At 50.1% G+C, this 25,275-nt stretch overlaps 1 protein-coding gene across 1 annotated transcript in view; it reads right to left on the minus strand.

Moving 5' to 3' along the window:
* Positions 1-25,275, minus strand: part of MMD2 (monocyte to macrophage differentiation associated 2) — a 55,603-nt gene that overhangs the window by 20,144 nt on the left and 10,184 nt on the right. Inside the window, exon 2 of the mRNA XM_054496057.2 lies at positions 3,541-3,622. Coding sequence (XP_054352032.1) covers positions 3,541-3,622 — 82 coding nt within the window. The remainder of the gene's footprint in view (positions 1-3,540; positions 3,623-25,275) is intronic.

A 25,275-nucleotide genomic window follows, 5' to 3' on the forward strand; every position in this document is an offset into this window, starting at 1 on the left:
ACATGTCCATCTGCGCACGGCAGACTGAATATCAACAGGGAAGATAGAAGCCTTGCTGTAGGGGATGAAATTATAACTTTAAAAAATCATTTCTGGCCGGGTGCGGTGGCTCACACCTGTAACCCCAGCGCTTTGGGAGGCCGAGGCCAGGAGGATCACCTGAGGTCAGGAGTTCAAGACCAGCCTGGCCAACATGGTAAAACCCCCTCTCTACTAAAAATACATAAATTAGCTAGGTGTGATGGCATGCGCCTGTAATTCCAGCTACTTGGGAGGCCGAGGCAGGAGAATCGCTTCAACCCAGGAGGCGGAGGTTGTAGAGAGCCAAGATCACGCCACCATACTCCAACCTGGGTGACAGAGCGAGATTCCATCTCAGAAAAAAAAAAATCACTTTCGTTAATCTTATTACATCATCTTTAAAAAATAAACAGCAACTGGCCAGGTGCAGTGGCTCATGCCTGTAATCCCAGCACTTTGGGAGGCCGAAGTGAGTGGATCACTTGAGGCCAGGAGTTTGAGACCAGTCTGGCCAACAGGGCGAAACCCCATCTCTACTAAAAATACAAAAATTAGCCAGGCGAGGTGGCGCACGCCTGTAGTCCCAGCAAGACTACATCTCAAAAATAATAAACAGCAACTATCTCATGCTACTTCATAATTTGGGGACATCCTTCTCATTAGGTTGTAGACTCCGATTATGTTTTGTGCTATTTTAAAATATTTTATTTTATTATTTAGAGATGGAATCTCTCTCTGTTGCCCAGGCTGGAGTGCAGTGGTACAATCATAGCTAACTGCAGCCTCGACCTCCTGGGCTCCCATGATCCTCTTGCCTTGGCCTTCTGAGTAGCTGGGACTACAGACACATGCCACTGCGCCTGGCTCCTATTTTGTGCTATTTTGCGATCACCTACCATGCCTAGTATTCATTCAGTTGCTCACTCACTCATTCATTCATTCCACAGACCTGTGAGCACAGGACATGTCCTCAGGAATGAAATGATACATGCCCATCACCTTGCCCTCACCCTATGCTCATAGGTGCTAACTGAGGGTGCATCCAATACATGAATGAGTTAACAGCAGGGGCCTGGTAGCTGTGACTCAGTCACCCACTTCCTGGAGCCTGCTGGACCATGAATATGCCTTGTGTTTATAGCATGAGTGGCCAGAAGAGATCATAAATAGGTTTTTGTCCCCAGCCTCACAGCTTCTCCCAGGTATGATGGCAGGATCAATTCAGCACTTCTTTTTTTTTTTTTTTTTTTTGAAAATGAGTCTCACTCATTTTGTTCTGCACTCAACTGGAGTAAAGTGGCACCATCTTGGCTCACTGCAGCCTCTGCCTCCTGGGTTCAAGCGATTCTCCTGCCTCAGCCGCCTCAGTAGCTGGGATTACAGGCGCACACTACCACACCAGGCTAATTTTTGTATCTTTAGTAGAGACGGAGTTTCACCTGTTGGTCAGGCTGGTCTCGAACTCCCAACCTCAAGTGATCTGCCCGCCTCAGCCTCCCAAAGGGCTGGGATTACAGGCATGAGCCACTGTGCCCGGCCAATTCAGCACCTCTTTCCTCAAGAGTATGCTGGAAAAGAAACACATTTGTCAATGTGCCCACGTTGTGCCAACATGGTGCCTTGAGCAACACTCATGGCCACCGTTGGGAGTGGCTCTTACAACGCCCATTCTACAGATAAGGAAACTGAGGCTTAGGGCTACTAAATGATGGAGCTGGGATTCAAAGGCAGGTCTTCTCTTCCTAGAGCTTTACTTTTTGGGGTGCAGTGTAGACTTGTGTCGATGAGTTAGCTTGCAGTTTTGGGCAGATTCTCTCACCCAAGCCTCAGTTTCCTCCCTTGCAAAAGAGGGAGTCATGTGTTCATTCTGAAATACTTTCCGAGCCCCTACTATGCACACAGCATGGGGCTTCAGAGTTGAGCCAGTGAGAACCAGTCTCTGCTCAGCAGAGCACCTGCTCAAAAGGGACTGACTGAGAAAATGAGAACTTAGAACCCAGTGTGGGCCGGATACGGCGGCTCACACCTGTAATCCCAGCTCTATGGGAGGCCGAGGCGGGTGGATCACGAGGTCATGAGATCAAGACCATTCTGGCTAACACGGTGAAACCCCGTCTCTACTAAAAATACAAAAAATTAGCCAGGCTTGGTGGCGGGTGCCTGTAGTCCCAGCTACTCGGGAGGCTGAGGCAGGAGAATGGCGTGAACCCAGGAGGTGGAGGTTGCAGTGAGCCGAGATCGCGCCACTGCACTCCAGCCTGGGGAACAGATGAGACTCCGTCTCAAAAAAAAAAAAAAAAAAAAAAAAAAACAAACAAAAAAAACCAACTATGGTCCAGGCACACACTAAGTTCAAATCAGCACCAGCCACTGCTTTCTATTACACCAGTGGCCCATTGTTAAAGGCCTGGGCTCAGGCCAAACACACAATAGCCCCCGGGGTCTAACAGGTCAGGGTGGGGGGTTTGAGAATTCATTCACCTCCACACACGCTATCGGGGCACCTCCCTGTGCCAGGTGTGCTGAGATATCAAAGAATCCAGCAGGGATTCTGTTTGAACTCATGTCTGCATTGCCAGGGCCTGAAGCACTGCCTGGTGCCTTGAGGGTACCCAGGAACTGTTTGCTGAATGAATGTGCGATGGACAGCTAGCATGGTGCTGGGCCGTGAAGGCTACAATGGCTGGGGAGGCAGGCACTGGCTCAGAGCTTCCCAGCATCTGGGCAGAGGGGAAGACTTTGTTGGGGAACATTTCAGCAAGGCTTGTGAATGATGGAAAGGGTTTCATAGGCAGGGCTGGAGTGGAGATGAGAAGTATTCCAGGCAGTGGGAACAGCGCGTGCAAAGGCATGGAGTCATGCCTTCTATTTAGGAAACAGCGAGGGATTCAAGTGCTTGAGGCTGAGAGCAAGAGCATGGTGGTGGGAGGTACGTGGACAGACGGGTTAGGAGTTTGCTAGAGTGACAGGATACCGTACTAGGTACTAGGGAGCCATCGAAGGTTCTTTTTTGTTTGTTTGTTTTTGAGACAGGGTCTTGCTCTGTCACCCAGGCTGGAGTGCAATGGCATGATCTCGACTCACTGCAACCTCCAGCTTCTGGGTTCAAGCGATTCCTCCGTCTCAGCCTCCAGAGTAGCTGGGGTTACAGGTGCCCGCCAACATGCCCGGCTAATTTTTGTATTTTTAGTAGAGACGGGGTTTCACCATGTTGACCAGGCTGGTCTCAAACTCCTGACCTCAGGTGATCTGCCCGCCTCAGCCTTCCAAAGTGCTGGGATTATAGGCATGAGCCACCATGCCCGGCCCCATCAAAGGTTCTTAGAGCAAGAGAGAGACATGGCCAGCACTGCAGTCCAATTTACCCCAGTGGCCTTGCCTCGAGATGCACTCGCTCTTCTGAGGGCCACAGAAGACCCGAGGAACAGGCCACTTAGGACATACGTGAAGGAGGTGCCTTCCCCCACCCCCCTTCCCCGGAAGTGTCCCCATCCCTGAGCCCCTCAAAAGCCAACTCACAGCATGGGTGGCACAGTTGGCCGCATGTTCATACTCTGTGGGCTGGTACCTCTTGTGGGCAGGGACTCGGTGGTTCATGAACCTGGAAGGAGAGACAGAATTCCAGAGGGAGAATTCCAGGAAGCTCTGCCGGGGAAGAGGTGCCATCCGAATTCCCAGGAAGCCTGAAGACCTCACTTCCTACTGGTAGGAAAAGAAGAGCACTCCTCTTCTCCCTTTTCCATCTCCCCCTCTCTCTCTTCTTCCCTCCTATCCCTCTTTCCGATCATTAAATCGTTTTGGATTATCCAATATTTTGTGCCTAATCCCCAATGTGGTGTTTGTTACAAAATTTTACTAAATGCTAGATATGGCATTCTCTTCATTTACCTTTTTTTTTTTTGAGACGGAGTCTCGCTCTGTCGACAAACTGGAGTGTAGTGGCGTGATCTCAGCTCACTGCAACCTCTGCCCCCCAAGTTCAAGCAATTCTCTTGCCTCAGCTTCCTGAGTAGCTGGGCGTGTGCCACCACGCCAGGCTAATTCTTGTATTTTTAGTAGAAATGGGGTTTCACCATGTTGGCCAGGCTGGTCTCAAACTCCTGACCTCAGGTGATCCACCCACCTCAGCCTCCCAAAGTGCTGGGATTACAAGTGGGAGCCACCACTTCCGGCCTCATTTCCTGTTTTTTATTTTCTCTAAGTACAACTTACAAACAATATAGCTCTGTAAGGGGGCAGCTCGAAGGATTTTTACAGATGCATAGACCCATACAACCACCATCCAGGAAGAGCTACGGCTCACTTCTCACCCCCAAGAAAGTGCCCAGTGCCCCCTCCCGTGGGTACCTCTTCCCCCCGGGAAACCACCCTCTGCCGTTGTCATCTTGGATTTGTTTCCCCTGTTCTTGAGCTTGCTCAATGAACTCCCGCAGAACATGCTGTTTTGTGTCTGGCTTCTTTTGCTTAACATGATTTTTGCAAGATTCATCCACATTTTGGGGTACAGCAATTGGTAGTTTTCTTTTCTTTTTTTTTTTTTGAGACGGGGTCTCACTCTGTCGCCCAGGCTGGAGTGCAGTGGCACAGTCTTGGCTCACTGCAAGCTCTGCCTCCCGGGTTCACGCCATTCTCCTGCCTCAGCCTCCTGAGTAGCTGGGACTACAGGCTCCCGCCACCATGCCCAGCTGATTTTTTATATTTTTAGTAGAGACAGGGTTTCACTGTTTTAGCCAGGATGGTCTCGAACTCCTGACCTCATGATTCACCCGCCTCGGCCTCCCAAAGCGCTGGGATTACAGGTGTGAGCCACTGCACCCGGCCAAGCAACCGGTAGTTTTCATGGCTGTATCATATTCCACTGGGTGAACAGACCACAAGTGACTTCTCCAACCCACTGCAGGGGGACAGTGCTGTTTGGGGATATTATGGAGAACTCGGCCCTTGAACATTTTTGTGCACATTTTTTGGTAAACACACGCACTTACTTCTGCTGGGCTCAGGTGAGATTGCTACATGACTTTATCTTAAAAATAAATGTTCCTGGCCAGGGGCAGTGGTTCACGCCCGTAATCCCAGCACTTTAGGAAGCCGAGGCAGGCGGATCACTTTAGGCCAGGAGTTCGAGACCAGCCTGGCCAACATGGTGAAACCCCATCTCTACTAAAAATACAAAAATTAGCTGGGAGTGGTGGCATGTGCCTCTAATCCCAGATACTTGGGAGGCTGAGGCAGGAGAATCGCATGAAGGAGATGGAGGCTGCAGTGAGCCGAGATCGTACCATTGCACTCCAACCTGGGCGACAGAGTGAGTGAGACTCCATTTCAAAAAAAAAAAAAAATGTTAGCCAGGCGTGGTGCCACAGGCCTGTAATCCCAGCTACTTGGGAGGCTGAGGCAGGAGAATCACTTGAACCCGGGAGGCAGAAGTTGCAGTGAGCCAAGATTGTGCCACTGCACTCCAGCCTGGGCGACAGAGAGAGACTCATTCTCAAAAAACAAAACAAAACAAACAAACCAAACAAAAATTCCCGATGTTTTGGTGTCTTTATAGAATCTTCAAAGCGTTTTCACTTCTGTTTAATCCTCACCGGAGCACCATGTGGAGCTATTGGCCATTTTACAGACGGAGAAGCCACAGGGCATTTTACAGACGGAGGAGCCACGGGGCGTTTTACGGACGGAGGAGCCACGGGGCGTTTTACGGACGGAGGAGCCACGGGGCGTTTTACGGACGGAGCCACGGGGCGTTTTACAGACGGAGGAGCTACGGGGCATTGTACGGATGGAGGTGAGGGAAAGAGATCACCGGGTAGGAGGGGACACAACCCAGCCCTGGTTGACTCCGACGTCTGGTTCTGCCTTGATGCAAGTCTGTGCTGGAGGACTTAGTCAGGCTGGGAAGACAGACAAGGGTTGGCTGGGCAGGGAAGAGGCATCCAAGAGCTGGGGGTAAGGTCTGCACACACCTGGCTGTCGGACCAGCAGCCGGGACCACAGCAGCGGGCATGTCTTCCGCCCACACAGGCTCGGAATCAGCTCACCTGGACGTTGCCAAGCAGCAGCCACCCAGTGGGGTTAAACTCCACTAAACACACCAAAAACTTTCCCCCTAGGTCCGATTGTTACTTTGTAGACTGCCCCCCAAGCAAATGAGTGTATGGTTCAGAACAAATGACTCCATGCAGTATATATGGGTCACTAAGCATTTATTGGGCACTTTCTGTATGCTGGTGTCATACCAGAAGTTCATGGAACATTTATTCAGCACCTCCTGTGTGCTGGCTCCATGCTCGTAAAGACCCTGGAACATTCATTGAGCACCTTCTGTGTGTTGGCTCCATGCTAAGTATAGTTCATGGAGCATTTATTAAGCATCTTTTGTGTGCTGGCTCCATACTAAATAGAGCTCATGGAGCATTTGTTAAGCACCTCCTGTATGCTGGATCCAGGTTAAGTACAGTTATGGAGCATTCATTAAGCACCTTCCATATGCTGGCCTCATGCTAAGTACAGCTCATGGAGCACTTATTAAGCACCTTGTATGCTGGCTCCATGCTAAGTATAGTTCATGAAGCATTTATTAACCACCTTTGGTGTGCTGACTCCACGCTAAGTATAGTTCATGAAGCATTGTTAAGTACCTTTTGTGTGCGGGCTCCATGCTAAGTGCAGCGCATGGAGCATTTATTAAGCACCTTCTGTGTGCTGGCTCCATGCTAGTACAGACCTGGGGCATTGATTGAGCACCTTCTGCATGCTAGCTGTATGCTAGCATAGTTCAGGGCTCATTTATGGAGCATATTGTGTATGCTGGCTTCACGTATGCTGGTATGGGCAGGGCAGGAGTGAAAGCTGGGCAGGGGGGTCTGCCAGGCACTGACACTATGATTTGCCCTGGGACCCTTGGTGCCTGGGTGAGTCCAGGGGTCCAACGGTTCGGGCGACTGCTCTCTGCCTGCATCCAGCTGGGACTCCATGGTCGCGTGATTCCACAGTCAGTCAAGTGACTTCAACACCAGGGTCACGCCAAGCCCATTCGACAGATGAGAAAACTAAGACCCCTGGGACCAGGCTTCTGCACCAAGCCAGAGAGACACCAACCCCATCTCCCATGGCCGCAGCACCCTTGCAGGGGCAGACTGAAAACTGGAATTATAGTCACAGAGAACATGGAGGACCCACCCTGGGGACCCCATTGAAGCCCCCCCAGGAGCCCAGAACACGCTGCCCATCCACCCACCTTCCTCAAGGTGGGCCAGGAAGCTGCCTGTTGCCAAGACTGGCTTATGTTTGTTTGTTTGTTTGTTTTTTGAGATGGAGTCTCTTTTTTTTTTTGAGACGGAGTCTCGCTCTGTCGCCCAGGCTGGAGTGCAATGGCGCTGTCTTGGCTCACTGCAACCTCTGCCTCCCGGGTTCAAGCGATTCTCCTGCCTCAGCCTCCCTAGCAGCTGGAACTACAGGCGTGTGCCACCACACTCGGCTAATTTTTGTATTTTTAGTAGAGACGGGGTTTCACTATGTTGGCCAGGTTGGTCTCAATCTCCTGACCTCATGATCTGCCTGCCTCAGCCTCCCAAAGTGCTGGGATTACAGGCGTGAGCCACCGCGCCCACCCAAGACTGGCTTATTAACTAATAAGTAATAACAATGAAAATAGTGATATGGGTTGAACTGTGTCCTCCCAGCATTCACACGTCGAAGCCCTAACTTCTGGTATTCAGAAGGGGACCTCATTTGGGAACAGGATTGGAGCAGATTTCATTAGTTAAGATGAGGCCAGGGCCGGCTGCGGTGGCTCACGCCTGTAATCCCAGCACTTTGGGAGGCTGAGGCGGGCATATCACGAGGTCAGGAGATCGAGACCATCCTGGCTAACACAGTGAAACCCCATCTCTACTAAAAATACAAAAAATTAGCTGGGCGTGGTGGTGGGCACCTGTAGTCCCAGCTACTTGGAGGCTGAGGCAGGAGAATGGCGTGAACGCAGGAGGTGGAGCTTGCAGTGAGCCAAGATCACACCACTGCACTCCAGCCTGGGTGACAGAATGAGACTCCATCTCAAAAAAAAAAAAAAAAAAAAAAAAAAAAGAGGCCAGACTGCAGTAGGGTGGGCCCCCATCCAATATGAGCAATATGAGTAGGGTTCCCTAAAAAGATGAAACAGGCCGGGCATGGTGGCTCACACCTGTAATCCCAGCACTTTGGGAAGCAGAGGTGGGTGGATCATCTGAGGTCAGGAGTTCAAGACCAGCCTGGCCAACATGGCAATACCCCATCTCTACTAAAAAAAAAAATACAAAAGTTAGCCAGGCATTGTGGTGGGCGACTGTAATCCCAGCTACTCGGGAGGCTGAGGCAGGAGAATCGCTTGAACCTGGGAGGCAGAAGTTGTGCTGAGCCAAGATCACGCCACTGCACTCCAGCCTGGGCGACAAGACCAAGACTCCGTCTCCAAAAAAAAAAAGACGAAAGAGACACAGAGAGGACAACATCAAATGAAGACAGAGACACACGGGGAGGACAGTCATGTGATGGTGGAAGCAGAGATTGTGGCAATGCGAAGAAATATCTGCTGTTGTAAGCCGCTGGTGTGTGGCCACCTGTGATTTCAGCCCTCGGACACAAACACAGGTACATGTCCTGCTTGTTTTTTTTCTTTATTTTTATTTCTTTTTAATTTGAGACTGAGTCTTGCTCTGTCACCCAGGCTGGAGTGCAGTGGCGCGATCTCGGCTGACTGCAACCTTCGCCTCCTGGGTTCAAGCGATTCTCCTGCCTCAGACTCCTGAGTAGCTGGAATTACAGGCGCCTGCCACCACGCCCGGCTATTTTTTGTATTTTTAGTAGAGAGAGGGTTTCACCATGTTGGCCAGGCTGGTCTCAGACTCCCGACGTCAGGTGATCCACCTGTCTCAGGCTCCTAAAGCGCTGTGATTACAGGCGTGAGCCACTGCGCCCGGCCTTTGTTGTTGGTTTTTGTTTTTGTTTTTTGAGAAAGGGTCTTGCTCTGTGGCCCCACTATCATAGTTCACTGCAGCCTCGACCTCCTGGGCTCGAGCAAACCTCCCACCTCAGCCTCCCGAGTAGCTGGGATTACAGGTGCACACCACCACACCCGGCTAATTTTTTTTTTTTTTTGTAGAAGCGAGGTCTCACTATGTTGTCCAGGCTGGTCTCAAAGTCCTGACCTCAGTTAATCCTCCCATCTCAGCCTCCCAAAGTGTTGGGATTACAGGCATGAGCCACTGCTCCTGGCCTCTTTACCCTTTTCTTTTGAAACTGGGTCTCACTCTGTCACCCAGGCTGGAGTGCAGTGGTGTGATCACAGTTCACTGCAAGCTTGAACTCCTGCGCTCAAGGGATCCTCCCTCCTCAGGTGCACTCCACCATGCCCAGCTAATACTTTTTAATTTTTGTAGAGATAGAGTCTCACTATGTTGCTCAGGCTGGTCTCAAACTCCTGGGCTCAAGCAATCCTCCTGCCTCAGCCTCCTGAGTAGCTGAGATTACAGGTGCATGCCACCACACCCAGCTAATTTTTTAATTTTTTGTAGAGACTGGATCTTGCTCTGTTGCCCAGGCTGGTCTCAAACTCCTGACCTCAAACAGTCGTCCTCCCTTGGCCTCCCAAAGTGCTGGGATTATAGGAATGAGCCACTGTGCCCGGCCTCACAGTATTCATTTAGAGAGACTCTGCCCAAAAGCCCTCCAGGAGGCTGGGCCAATTTACGCTTCCTACCAACTGGGCAGGGAGTCCGGAGACCAACTATGAGGGTGTGGTTTTCACCGGTCTCCAAGGTGGGAAACCTATTCTCCCCCTGAGGTCTCCCCCTCTACCTGCCACCAGGTGCAGGCCTGAAGCCCTGGCTCCCCCTGCTCCTGTAACAAACACCAGGAAACCACCAAGGGTGCCAGCCACATGGGTCCCAGGGTGATGTCACGGTTGCCGTGGTGACCTGGGGCGGGCAGTTATTTATTTATTTCTGAGTTCCACAAGACTCTCCTTGTCTCTCAGTCACTGTGGCCATTGAATGCTGGCGGAGAGGGGAGAGGGAGGCCCGGAGACAGGGCCGTGGGCAAACGACCAAGAAACAGCGTTCCCACCACCCTGAAGACGCAAGCACTTTCCCTTTAACTCCTTGCGACCTCATTTCTTTCCTCCCTAAACCTCTAGTCAGGCATTTTAAGAAAAAGTGAATTCATATTTTAATTTGCATTATAATTTATGTGAAGCAAAATTTCCTCTTTTTTTGCTATAGTTTTGTGAGTTTTGACAAATGCGGAGAGTCCTATAACTGCCACCGCCACCATCAAGATGAATGACAGATCCACCATCCCCCAGAATTCTCTCCTGCCCCGTCTTTGCAGCAGAAACCTCTGCCCAGTGCCAGCTGGGCAGCCAAGACCCTGCCCCCGTCCTCTGTGGTGCTTCTTTTTTTTTTTTTTTGAGATGGAGTTTTGCTCTGTCGCCCAGACTGAAGTGCAATGGCATGATCTCAGCTCACTGCAGCCTCCACCTCTCGGGTTCAAGTGATTCTCCTGCCTCAGCCTCCTGAGTATTTGAGATTACAGGCATGTGCCACCACCCCTGTCTAATTTTTGTATTTTTAGTAGAAATGGGGGGTCTCACCATGTTGGCCAGGCTGGTCCTGAACTCCCAACCTCAGGTGATCCCCCCACCTTTGCCTCCCAAAGCACTGGGATTACAGGCGTGAGCCACCAGGCCTGGCCTCTGTGCTTTGCCTTTTCCAGAATGTCACATATGTGGAGTCACACAGCAGTTGTACAGCCTTTTTTTAAAAAAATGTTTAAAGAGAATCTGTTGTATAAAGTCGAAAGGGCATTCTTAGGTGAAAAGAAACTGTACTCTGAATGCCAAAGAGGGATTTACTTATTTTCTCTTAAAATGTATTGTGGTCAGGCGCGGTGGCTCACGCCTGTAATCCCAGCGCTTTGGGAGGCTAAGGCCAGAGGATCGCTTGAGACCAGCTTTGGCAACATAGCAAGACCCGGTCTCTACAAAATATTAAAAAATTACCTGGGTGTGGTGGCATGTGCCTGTCGTCCCAGCTGCTTGGAAGGCCAAGGCAAGAGGATCGCTTGAACGAGCCAAGATCGTGCCACTGCACTCTAGCCTGGGTGACAAAGCATGATCGTCTCAAAATAAAACAAAATGTATTGAAGGTGAATTTGTTTTATACTAAAAGAAAATGGCCCCTCCTAAATGTAACGTTATCTTTCCTGGTAATTATTCTCGACTCTTCCATCCCTATCTTTGCTCCTGCATCCCCTTTGCAGTCTGGCTTTGTTGTTCAGCAGGGAGCATCTGAGATTCCTCCTCCCTAGTATTGCACGTCCCTTCCTTTTTACTGCTGAGCAGCATTGCTTTGCATGGACATACCAGAGTTTGTTCATCCATTCTCCAGTTGAGGGATAACAAATGCATTTTTTTTTTTCAGATAGGGTCTATCACCCTGGCTGGAGTGCAGTGGTGCCATCATAGCTCACTGCGGCCTTGCACTCCGGGGCCCGATCATTCCTCCTGCCTCAGCCTCCCAAGTAGCTGAGACCACAGGTACACACCACCATGCCTGGTTAATTTTTAAATTTTTTGTAGAGACAGGCTCTTGATATGTTGCCCAGGCTGGTCTCAAACTCCTGGACTCAAGTGATCTTCTGGCCTCAGCCTCCCAAAGTATTGGGATTACAGGCATGAGACACTGTGCCCGGCCATAAGCATTTTTTTTTTTTTTTTTTTTTGAGACAGTCTCCTAGGCTGGAGTGCAATGGTGCAATCTCAGCTCACTGCAACCTCTGCCTCCTGGGTTCAAGCAATTCTCCTGCCTCAGCCTCCCAAGTAGCTGGGATTACAGGCATCCGCCACAACGCCCAGCTAATTTTTGAATTTTGACTACAGACGAGGTTTTGCCATGTTGGCCAGACTGGTCTCAAACTCCTGACCTCAAGTGATCTGCCCACCTCAGCCTCCCAAAGTGCTGGGATTACAGGCGTGAGCCACTATGCCCAGCCCACAGTGCTTTTATTTTTTCCACCACCACACCCGACTAATTTTTTTGGATTTTTAGCAGAGACAGGGTTTTGCCATGTTGCCCAGGCTGGTCTCAAACTGCTGGCCTCAAGCAGTCCTCCTGCCTCTGATTCCCAAAGTGCCGGGTTACAGGTGTGAGCCACTGGGCCTGGCCAGGATGCATTTTTAACAAGTGAAATGCATAGATAAAATTGAGACTGTGTTAGAACAGAGGTGGCAGTCAGAGAGGCAGCCTTGACTGTGGGAAACTTCTCTTGAAAGAGCCGACGTTTCTAGCAGGCCGTGGCTGGTTAAACTAAAGGAGGGAAGTGGCCTTTTCTTCCTCCTCCCTGGAGAACAGAATCCTCATTTTGTAGCCAACCCTTACTGCTTAGATGAGCACATGGCCATGGCTTGGTGGAGGACTCCCAAACTGAGCCAGGACCCAGAGCCAGACGCTGGCAGGAGACGAGGAGAGAATGTTGAATTCTCACCTTGAACTTGAGGAGGTACAGGCTTTGGAGCTTGGCACTGTTGGGCAGAAAATGCCTGCATGGGCAGTTAACCGCTGTGTGAGCTAGGGAAAATTACTTGACGTCTCTGGGCGGCAGCTTCCGGGTATGTAAAACGGGAATGTTACCTAGCCTGCAGGTGTCATAAAGAATATGGTTTAAGGCCGAGCGCAGTGGCTCACACCTGTGATCCCAGCACTTTGAAAGGCTGAGGCGGGCGGATAACCTGAGGTCAGGAGTTCAAAGCCAGCCTGGCCCACATGGTGAAACCCCATCTCTACTAAAAATACAAAAATTAGCCTGGCGTGGTGGCGCACACCTGTAATTCCAGCTCCTCAGAAGGCTGAGGCAGGAGAATCTCTTGAACCCTGGAGGCAGAGGTTGCATGGAGCCGAGATCGCACCACCACACTCCAGCCTGGGAGACAGAGCGAGACTCTGTCTCAAAAAAAGAAAAAAAAAATTAGCTATACATGGTGGTGCACTACTGTAGTCCCAGCTACTTGAGACGGTGAGGCGGGAGGATCATGTGAGCCAGGAGGTCGAGGCTACAGTGAGCTATGATCGTGCCGCTGCACTCCAGCCTGGGCCACAGAGTGAGACCCTGTCTCAAAAAATAATAATAAAATACTGACAACTGGGCTCCACACCCAGAGATTTCAGTTTATTCAGTCTGGGGTAAAGCCTGGATATTGGCATGTTTAGAAGTTTCTTTTTCTTCTTCTTTTTGTTTTTTTTAGCATTTAAAAAATGGGCAGAGACAGTGAGACCTTATTTCCACAAAAAAATAAAAAAATTAGCCAGACATGGTGGCATGCGTCTATAGTCCCAACTACTCAGGAGGCTGAGGTGGGAGGATCACTGGAGCCCAGGGAGGTTGAGGCTGCAGTGAGCCATGATTGAGCCATTGCACTCCAGCCTGAATAACAGAGCGAGACCCTGTCTCAAAACAAAACAAAACAAAACAAAACAAAACAAAAAACTCAAAAAAATTGTATATGTTGATGGTGCTATACCATGATGCTTGGCATTGTGGAATGGCTCCAATACCAATTTCTTGCTTTAGACCCTGTACTTGAGTTATGTAAGATGTTCCACTAGGGGAATTGGAGAAAGGATACTCAGGATCTTTCTACCATTTTTGCAACTACCTGTGCATTTATAATTATTTCAAAATAAAAAATTTTTGCCTGGGCGCGATGGCTCACGCCTGCAATCCCAGCACTTTGGGAGGCTGAGGCAAGCAGATCATCTGAGGTCAGGAGTTCAAGACCAATCTGGTCAACATTGAGAAACCCCATCTCTACTAACAATACAAAAACTAGGCAGGCGTGCTGGTGGGCACCTGTAATCCCAGCTACTCGGGAGGCTGAGGCAGGAAAATCACTTGAACCCGGGAGGCAGAGGTTGCCGTGAGCTGAGATCGTGCCACTGCATTCCAGTCTGGGTGACAAGAATGAAACTCCGTCTCAAAAAAAAAAAAAAAAAAAAGGAAAAAAAAAATGTAAAGTGTAACCACATACAATGCAAAGACATTCATCAAAATCAAATGAAAAAATCAAGTAATAAAATTATATACACAACATGATTTCATTAGTGTAAAACACACACACCCCAACATTTTGAAACATAAATGCATAGAAATAGACTTGAAAGAAAACAGGGAGATTGGTGAGTTTGGGGGTGCTGGTCACAGAAGACTTTGCCCCCCTCCCTTATTGTTTTAATTTTTAGGATTGGGTGGGAGATAAAGAGTCTTTCATTTGACTTGTGTTGTTTGAATCTTTAAAAGATTGTATTCAAATTTTACTCATGTAACTACAATAAAAGTGTCATTTTTATTTCATTATTAATTTACTTTGTAGAGATGGGGTTTCACTATGTTGCCCAGGCTGGTTTTGAACTCATGGGCTAAAGCAATCCTCCTGCCTCAGCCTCCCAAAGAACTGGGATTGCAGGCATGAGCCATCACACCCAGCCTAAAAATTGCTAAAATTATACGGGAAATGTTTGTCACAGAATATTTTATTTTATTTTATTTTTATTTTTATTTTTTTGAGACAAAGTCTCAGTCTGTCACCCAGGCTGGAGTGCAACGGCACAATCTCAGCTCACTGCAACTTCCGCCTCCCGGGTTCAAGCAATTCTCCTCCCTCAGCCTCCCAAGTAGCTGGAATGACAGGTGCTTGCCACCACACCCAGCTAATTTTTTGTATTTTTAGTAGAGATGGGATTTCACCATGTTGGTCACGATGGTCTCAAACCCCTGACCTCAAGTGATCCACCCGCCTCGGCCTCCCAAAGTGTTGGAATTACAGGCGTGAGCCACCATGCCCAGCCCACACAGTCTTTAAAGGGTGTCTTAGTCCACCTTCTGCTGGAATGCCTGAGACCGGGTAATTTATAAAGAAATTATTATGGGCCGGGCATGGTGGCTCATGCCTGTAATCCAGCACTTTGGGAGGCTGAGGCAGGTGGATCACCTGAGGTCAGGGGTTCAAGACCAGCCTGGCCAACATGGCGAAACCCTGTCTCTACTAAAAATACAAAAATTAGCCAGGCACAGTGGTGCACACCTGTAATCCCAGCTACTTGAGAGGCTGAGGCAGGAGAATCACTTGAATCCAGGAGGTGGAGGTTGCAATGAGCCAGGATCACACTACTGCACTCCAGCCTGGGCAACAGAGAGAGACTCTGTCACAAAAAGAAAAAAAAAAAGAGAGAAAGGAAGAAAGAAACAAGAAAGAAAGAAAGAAAGAAAAAGGAAGGAAGGAAGGAAGGAAGGGAAATTATTATAAATTATAAATTATTTTTTGCTGTTTTGTTTTTTAGAGAAAATAATGACAGGTTCTCGCCCTGTCATTCACGCTGAAATGCACTGGCACAATCATAGCTTGTTGCAGCCTCCAACTCCTGGGTTCAAGCGATGTTCCTGCCTCAGCCTCCCGAGTAACTGGGACTACAGGCACACACCACCACGCCCCGCTAATTTTTAATTTTTTGTAGAGACAGAATCTCTCCATGTTGCCCAGGCTGGTCTCGAACTCCTGGGCTCAAGTGATCCCACCCCGCCTCAGCGTCTCGAGTAGCTAGGACTACAGGTGTGCATCACTACATCCAGCTAATTTTTAAACTTTTTTTTGTAGAGATGGGGGCCTCACTATTGTTGCCCAGGCTGGTCTCAAACTCCTGGCCTCAAGCAGTCCTCCTCCTTTGGCCTCCCAAAGCACTGAGATTACAGGCATGAGCCACATCACCTGGTCCTAAGAAAACAATTTAATTTCTTTTTCTTTCTTTCTTTCTTTCTTTCTCTCTCTTTTTTTTTTTTTTTTTTTTTTTTTGAGATGGAGTTTTGCTCTTGTTGCCCAGGCTGGAGTGCAATGGTGCAATCTCAGCTCACTGCAACCTCCACCTCCTGGTTCAAGAGATTCTCCTGCCTCAGCCTCCCCCATAGCTGGGATTACAGGTGCCCACCACTATGAAAGGCTAATTTTTGTATTTTTAGTAGAGATGGGGTTTTGCCATGTTGGTCAGGCTGGTCTCAAACTCCTGACCTCGTGATCCCAGAGTGCTGGGATTACAGGCATGAGCCACCATGCCCAGCCCAACAATTTAATTTCTTACAGCTCTTTAGGCTGGGAAGTCCAGGGTCTAGGGACTGTGTCTGGTGGGGGCCTTCTTGCTGCTGAAGATGCTGTAGAATCCCAAGGCAGTGTGGGGCATCCCGTGGTGAGGGGCCTGTAGTGCTAACTCAAGTCTCTTTTTCTCTTCTTCTAAAGCCACTAATGCCTCACCCTCAAGACCGCAGCTAATCCTAATCACCTCCCAAAAGTCCCACCCCTCCAATACTACAGTCAAATTTCCCACCCTCTTAATACTGTTACAATGGGGATTAAGTTTCAGAATAAGTTTTCGAAGAGACAAACATTGGAAACACAGCAAGGGGCAAGGCCAGGTTGTCGACTTGGAAAGGCAGAAGGTATGAAAGAAAGCAAAGCCAACCTTTGGCTGTAGCAGAGGAGAGACTGGGGGAGACAGGCATGAGAAATGTTATTTTATTTATATTTGTGTGTTACTTGACCAGCTACAATGTTCATGTACTACCTCAGTGATCTTTTTAAAATCCTATCAAATAAAAAACATTTTAAATAAAGTCAAGTTTTGAAATCAACACTCAAGGCCAGATGACATCAAATAAGCTGCATCAAAGTTGGGGAGGGGTGGCTGGGCTCGATGGCTCATGCCTGTAATCCCAGTACTTTGGGAGGTTGGGGTGGGTGGATCACCTGAGGTCAGAAGTTGGAGACCAGCCTGGCCAACATGGGGAAACCCCGTCTCTACTAAAAATACAAAAAAATTAGCTGAGCATGGTGGTGGGCACTTGTAATCCCAGCTACTCGGGAGACTGAGGCAGGAGAATCGCTTGAACTAGAGACACAGAGGTTGCAGTCAGCTGAGATCACGCCACTGCACTCCAGCCTGGGTGACAGAGCGAGACTCCATCTCAAAAAAAAAACAAAAAAAACAAAGTTGAGGAGGGGAGGTGCTAGGTAAAAGGAATCCTGGAGGCTGGGCCCGGTGGCTCATGCCTGTAATCCCAGCACTAGGGAGGCAGGAGGACTGCTTGAGGCCAGGAGTTCAAGACCAGCCTGGGCAACATAGTAAGACCCTTTCTCTACAGAAAAAACTTAAAAATTAGCCAGGTGTGGTGGTGTGTACCTGTGGTCTCAGCTGCCCAGGAGGCTAAGGTGGGAGAATAGCTTGAACCCAGGAATTTGAGACTACAGTGAGCTATGATCATGTCACTGCACTCCAGCCTGGGTGACAGAGAGAGACCTTGTCTCAGAAAAAAAAAAAAGTCTTGGAAACTACCCAAATGCCTACCCATGGTAGAATTAGCATAGAAATATTCACACAATGGAACACTAGATAGTAATGAGAATGAACGAATTACAGCTTTCGGAAGAAATAAGGACACTCTGCAGACTGCAGACAAATGTCAAATGGCGGTGCACACACTTCCAATCTATTTCTTTCTTTCTTTCTTTTTTTTTTTGAGATGGAGTCTTGCGCTGTTGCCCAGGCTGGAGTGCAGTGGCACAATCTCAGCTCACTGCAACCTCTGCCTTCCAGGTTCAAGCAATCTCCTGCCTCAGCCTCCTGAGTAGGTGGGACTACAGGTGTACAGAAACACACTGGCTAATTTTTTTTGTATTTTTACTAGAGACGGGGTTTTGCCATGTTGGCCAGGCTGGTCTTGAACTCCTGACCTCAAGCAATCCATCCGCCTTGGCCTCCCAAAATGCTGGCATTACAGGCATGAGCCACCGCACCTGGCCCAATCTATTTCTATAAACCTCAAGAACAGGCAGCGCAGGTCTGATGAAGGTCCGATGAAGCCAGGAGAGTGGCTGCCCTTCACGGTAGTGAGGACTGACTAATGGGGTGTGAAGGGGTTCCCGGGGCCTGGCATGTTCTGCATCCTGACCTGGGTGCAGGGTCCGGCACACCCCAGCTCCCCCGGCTCTCTCCTCCAAAGTCTGGCAGGAGCCAGGCCCAGTCTCAGAGCTCAGCTTCTGCAATTCCTCCCTCTCTCTCTGGCCTGACCCAGCTGGGGTCTATGGCCCCCAGAGAGAAGCCTGACCCCTTTCATGAATGAGCCCGGGCCCAGGAACGCGGCTGCTGCCACCCCTCCCAGGCTGGGCTGGTGCCTGTCAGTGGCGACCCTGAGTCCCTTGGACAGAGGACTAGAGAGATTTGCCCGGGCTCCTACACAAAGGGGGTTCTGTCCATCTGTCCCACAGAGGCAAAGGACCACGCAGGGCCAAGCTGGCCCCGGCCGTGCTAAGCCTCTCTCCCCCTCTCCGCTTGGCCCTGGCCGCTTCTTTGTGTCCATTCATGAATTCAAGGCTCCTCCTGAAAGGCCGGCGGTATCTTGGCTCAGTCTTTGGGAAACAGTCCTTGGGCCGGTGCCACCTGGGACTGGTCATGAAATAAAATCCTGGGGCAGACAGTGATGGGAACAGGAAGGGGAAACTGAGCAAGGGGTGGAAGGGGCCCGGGCTTGCATCTCGTGCCAGAGGTGAGGGACTCTGGCATGATCTGCAGGAGACAGCACTCAGGTGCACTGTGCGTGGCATCCCATGTGAACGGCCCCCTGGGCCTGGGGGTACTGACCCGACAGATCTGAGACCAGCTCCCAGCCTTGGCGCTCACCGTGTGGCTCCCCGGGAAATCTCTTCCCCTATGGGATGAGAAGGGTTCGTATCTCCAAAGCCAGGACCATCTCCCAGCCTCAGGAGGCTCCCAGATGCTATCAAGTGAGAAGGGGCCATGGTCATCGCTGTCTGCTCTGAGTGGGCTTAGGAGGAGGGGTCGCCCCAACAAAGATGGGGGCCACTTTGCCACCTGTTCGTCCTCAGCTAGCTCCTGGGTCAGCCTCTGTGAACATGCCACAGATACCAGCCATAACCATCAAGCCCTCCTTCCACCTGACCGAGGGGCTCTCACCCACCAATCATCTCCCAGAGATTCCTGTGACGTCACCAGCAGCCAATCAGAGTGTCCCAGGTTGGCAGGTCAGAGGCAGCCTTACTTTGAGAGTTGGTAAATTTTCAGACAATAGCAGAAAAAGGACACTTCTGGCTGGGCGCGGTGGCTCGCGCCTGTAATCCCAGCACTTTGGGAGGCCGAGGCAGGCGCATCACTTGGGGCCAGGAATTCAAGACCAGCCTGGCCAACATGGCGAAACCCTGTCTCTACTAAAAATACAAAAATGAGCCGGGCATGGTGGCGGGTGCCTGTAATCCCAGCTACTCAGGAGGCTGAGGCAGGAGAATCGCTTGAACCAGGGAGGCGGAGGTTACAGTGAGCCGAGATGGCCAGGCTAATTTTTTGTATTTTTAGTAGAGATGGAGTTTCACCATGTTGGCCAGGCTGGTCTCAAACTCCTGACCTTGTGATCCGCCTGCCTCAGCCTCCCAAAGTACTGGGATTACAGGCATGAGCCACTGCGCCTGGCCTTTTTTCTGTATTTTTAGTAAACACGGGGTTTCACCATGTTGACCAGGATGATCTCGATCTCCCGAACTCGTGATCCACCCGCCTCAGCCTCCCAAAGTGCTGAGATTACAGGCGTGCGCCACCATGCCCGGTTGGTCCTTCCCTTTTCAACTCACACCCTACCCATTTCACAGAAGAGAAGACTGAGACCCAACTGCTCTACCCTGATGCCCCCCTAGCAGTGCCCATTACCTAGCTTGTGTCAAAGGGCAGGGAGAAAGTTTAGGCTGAGCATTCACATTGTGGCCACAGAAAGCCTCTAGATTTGGAGTCCAGTGGCCAGCATGTTAGCCCTGCAGTCCAGCCCTAGCTGTGCAACCCAGGAAATGGTACGTAACCTCCCTGAGCTTGTAGCCCTTCTGGAAAATTCCTGTCCTAGACACTTCACAAACTGCCTTGAGAGCCGAAGAGGAGGGCAGCTTGAAGACAAATCACTGTTGTTGACTGATTATTTTATTTTACTTATTTTTTGAGACAGGATCTTGCTCTGTCACTCAGGCTAGAGTGCAGTGGCACGATGACAGCTCACTGCAGCCTCAAACTCCTGGGCTCAAGTGATCCTCCCACCTCAGCCTCCTGAGTAGCTGGGACTATAGGTGCACGCCACCACCCCCAACTAATTTTCTCTTTATTTTTTGTAGAGATGAGGTCTCACTGTGTTGCTCAGGCTGGTCTTGAACTCTTTAGCTCAAGTAATCTTCCCACCTCAGCCTCCCAAGTAGCTGAGGACTACAGGTGCACACTACCACGTCCAAGACTCCCTCTCTACAAAAAATGTAAAAATTAGCTGGGTATGGTGGCACATGCCTGTAGTCCCAGCTACGGGGGAGGCTGAGGAGGGAGGATCGCTTGAGCCCAGGAGTTCGAGGCTGCAGTGAGCTATGATCGAGCCACTGCACTTCAGCCTGGGCAACAGTGCAAGAAAAAAAATTGGAATCCATTCCGAAGGAAATGAGCAAATCCTTCCCTTCCCTCCCCTGGCCCCAGGGAAACGTTAGCCCCGGCTCACTTGGAGGGAGAAAAGGTGGGTCTAGTTCCAGACATGAGGGGAGCCAGGGGTGAGCCCACCCTCCTGCTGGAGCCAAGAGGCATGACCTGGGCCAGCCCACCCCACGCTGGATCTGTGGAGCAGGCTCCGGAGTGGCCGATGCTCTCCGTTTTTCAACCCTCTCAGCACTCCTACTATTCCTGCGAAAGGACTGGTGGAAGATTGGGGAGGACTTGGAATGGCCATTCTCCACCAGAATAGTCCAGCCCGGCCAGTGGCCATGGGTCCAGTATGTCATCACAGAGCCCAGAATAGGAGACAGACAGTCTCTCTGGGTCCTGCTGAACCCCGCTACTTCTGGTCTTTTCAGTCCTAAACACCAACACATTCCTTTTTTTTCTTTTTTCTCTTTCTTCTTCTTCTTCTTCTTCTTTTTTTTTTTTTTTTTGAAACGGAGTCTTGCTTTGTCGCCCAGGCTGGAGTGAAGTGGCGCGATCTCGGCTCACTACAAGCTCCGCCTCCCAGGTTCACGCCATTCTCCTGCCTCAGCCTCCTGAGTAGCTGGGACTACAGGCGCCCGCCACCACACCCGGCTAATTTTTTTTGTATTTTTAGTAGAGACGGGGTTTCACCGTGTTAGCCAGGATGCTCTTTCTTCTTTTTCTTCTTTTCTTCCCTCTCCCTCTCCTTCTTCTTCTTCTTCTTCCTCCTCCTCCTCCTTCTTCTGGACACCAACAATTTTTTTTTTCTTTTTCTCTCTTTCCTTCTCCTTCTTCTTCTTCCTTCCCTCTTCTTTTTTTTCCTTCTTCCTCCTCTTCCTCTTCCTCTTTCTTCTTCTTCCTCTCTTTCTTTCTCTCCCCTTTCTTTCTTTTTTTTTTTTTTGAGACAGTCTTGCTCTGTCACCCAGGCTGGAGTGCAGTGGTGTGATCTTGGCTCACTGCAACCTCTGCCTCCCGGGTTCAAGCAATTCTCCTGCCTCAGCCTCTGGAGTGGCTGGGACTACAGGCACCCACCACCATGCCCAGCTAATTTGTGTATTTTAGTAGCAACGGGGTTTCACCATGTTGGCCAGGCTGTTCTTGAACTCCTGACCTCGTGATCCACCCGCCTCGGCCTCTCAAAGTGCTGGGATTACAGGCATGAGCCACCTCACCCGGCCCTTCCCTCCCCTTTCTCCCTTCCTTTCCTTTGGAGATCTCACTTTGCCGCCCAGGCTGGAGTGCAGTGGCACAATCTTGGCTCACTACAGCCTCCACCTCCAGGGTTCAAACGATTCTCCTGCCTCAGCCTCCTAAGTAGCTGGGATTACAGGTGTGCACCAACACACCTGGCTAATTTTTGTATTTTTAGTGGAGACGGGGATTCATCATGTTGCCCAGGCTGGTCTCAAGCTCCTGAGCTCAAGTGATCCGCCCGCCTTGGCCTCAAAGAGTGCTGGGATTACAGGCGTGAGCCACCGCACCCGGCCCCTTTCCTTCTTTCCTCCAGGACAGAGGAGTGAAAATTCCAAAGCAGAGAGCTCTGAAATAGGTACAAGCCAGTCTCCAGCCCAACTCCTTTCCCAAAGACCAGAATTCAGCATTCATTCCTATGTAACCCAGCTGCCTGCTCAGAGAAGATTCCTCTGGAGACCTACACCTCTCTGGGGCAAAATGCGCGTGCACACACACGTGCACACACACACACACACGCACACGCACGCACGCACACACACGCACACACATGCATGCGCGCGCACACACACACACACGCGCGCGCACACACTCCACCCCGTGCATACACATGCACGCGCACACACACGCACACACGCACACACACCACCCCGTGCACACACACACGCACACGCGCACACACACCCCACCCCGTGCACGCGCTCACACACACACACACCCCACCCTGTGCACACAATCCCAGGAGCTTCACAGAGTCGAAACACCATCCACACATCCTAAGAACAGCCATGCTCCAAACACGGACTGATCAATTTGTTTCCCTCTGCGGCCTTTCTCTGAAAGAAATGAAACCTTGGCTTTATCTAAGATAATAATGAAAATCCAAGTACTTTAAAAAGCTGAGTCCAGCGATGCTGAAGGGAGGTGGGGGTGCAGAGTCTTCACTAAGGGAGGATCTTGAAAAAGCATAAAATCGCAACCGCGAGTGAAACAAAGGATTCAGACAATAATAACCAATGGATGCTAAGACCACCAGGTGAGAGGCTGCTGAGTAACAGGATGCTGAAAAGGACCTCAGTATCTCTCATCCCAGGGGTTACCTTAGAGCCCTCATGGATCAACCTAGCACCACGGGAGGCAGGTCTACCAGATATCTCCCAGTAAGATGAAGTACACCATATGGCCTATAATCCTCCTGGCCTTTCTTTCTTCTTATTTTTAGAGACAGGGTCTGGTTCTGTTGCCCAAGCTGGAGTGCAGTGGTGCAAATATAGCTCACTGCAGCCTCGAACTCCTGGGCTCAAAGGATCCTCCCACCTCCCCAATAGCTGGGACTACAGGCTCGTGCCACACTACTAGAAAGAAATACTTGAGACTGGGTAATTCATAAAGAAAAGGAGTTTAGGCTGGGTGTGGTGGCTCATATCTGTAATCCCAGCACTTTGGGAGACCACGATGGGCCGATCACCTGAGGTCAGGAGTTCAAGACCAGCCTGGCCAACTTGGTGAAACCCCGTCTCTACTAAAAATACAAAAATTAGCTGGGTGTGGTGGTGCATGCTTGTAATCTCAGCTACTCCAGAGGCTGAGGCAGGAGAACCGCTTGAACCTGAGAGAAGGAGGTTGCAGTGAGCTGAGATCATGCCACTGCACTCCAGCCTGGTGACAGAGCAAGACTCCATCTCAAAAAAAAAAAAAAAGAAAAAAGAAAAGCGGTTTGGTTGGCTTATGATTCTGCAGGCTGTACAGGAAGCATGGTGGCTTCTGCTTCTGGGGAAGACTCAGGAAGCTTCCAATCATGGTGGAAGGCAAAAGGGGAGCAGGTGTCTTACATGGGAGGAGCAGGAGGAAGGGAGAGAAGGGAGACGGGTGCTACACACTTTTTTTTTTTGAGACAGGGTCTCGCTCTGTTGCACAGGCTGGAGTGCAGTGGTGCAATCTCAGCTCACTGCAACCTCCACCTCCCGGGTTCAAGCGATTCTCCTGCCTCCCGAGTATCTGGGATTACAGGTGCGTGCCTCCAGGCCCAGCTAATTTTTTGTATTTTTAGTAGAGACGGAGTTTCACCATGTTAGCCAAGATGGTCTCGATCTCCTGACCTGGTGATCTGCCTGCCCCAGACTCCCAAAGTGTTGGGATTACAGGCATGAGCCACTGCACCCGGCCTGTTTTTTTTTTTTTTTTTTTTTTTTTTTTTGAGACAGAGTTTTGCTCTCTCGCCTAGGCTGGACTGCAGTGGTGCAATCTCAGCTCACCGCAAACTCCATCTCCCGTGTTCAAGCAATTTTCCTGCCTCAGCCTCCTGAGTATCTTGGATTACAGGGCGCGCTTCCACACCTGGCTAATTTTTTGTATTTTTAGTAGAGACGGGGTTTCACTGTGTTAGCCAGGATGGTCTCGATCTCCTGACCTGGTGATCCACCCACCTCGGCCTCCCAAAGTGCTGGGATTACAGGCGTGTGCCATGGCACTCAGCCACTACACACTTTTTAACGACCAGATCTCACAAGAACTCATTCACTATCTCAACCAAGGCGGATGCTGCTAACCCATTCATGAGAAACCGCCCCCATGATCTGCCCCCATCATCCAATCACCTCCCACCAGGCCCCACCTCCAACATCGGGGATTACAACAGAGACACAGATCCAAACCATATCAAACTCTATACAAATGTTATCAATTGCATGTTGGCATCATCTCAAAATCCACATGTTGAGGCCGGGTGTGGTAGCTCACACCTGTCAACCCAGCACTTTGGGAGACTGAGGCAGGCAGATCACCTGAGGCCAGGAGTTCGAGACCAGCCTGGGAGGGGATCCCCATCTCTACTAAAAATACAAAAATTAGCTGGACGTGGTGGCGCACACGCCTGTAGTACCAGCTACTCGGGAGGCTGAGGCAGGAGAATCACTTGAACCTGGGAGGCGGAGGTTGCAGTGAGCCAAGATCACGCCACTGCACTCCAGCCTGAGTGACAGGAGCAAGACTCCGTCTCACCGAAAAAAAAAGAAATCTGCATGTTGAAATCCTCACTCCTCAATGTGATAGCATTAGGAGGCGGGGCCTCTGGAAAATGACACGGTCATGAGGGTGGAGCCCTCACAAATGGGATTAGTGCCCCTAGAAGAAGAGACCAGAGAGCTCCTTCTGCCATGTGAGTCTATAAGAAGTCTGCCGTCTACCACCTGGGAACAAATTTGACTGTGCTAACACTTTGATCTTGACTTCCAGCCTCCAGAACTGTAGGAAATACATTTTTGTGCTTTTTTTTTCTTTCCAAAATTCTTTTTAGGTTCTATAAATTTCTGTGGTTTATAAGCCACCTAGTCTAGGCTAAAGTACAGCGGCACGGTCACGGCTCACACAGCCTCCATCTCCCAAGCTCAGGTGATCCTCCCACCTTGGTCTCCAGAGTAGCTGGGCCTACAGGGTTTTGCCACCACGCCCAACTAATTTTTGTATTCTTGTGTTCAAAAGATGGTTGCAGTGA

The sequence above is a fragment of the Pongo pygmaeus genome, chromosome 6, assembly GCF_028885625.2.
Source record: "Pongo pygmaeus isolate AG05252 chromosome 6, NHGRI_mPonPyg2-v2.0_pri, whole genome shotgun sequence".
Lineage (NCBI taxonomy): Eukaryota > Metazoa > Chordata > Mammalia > Primates > Hominidae > Pongo > Pongo pygmaeus.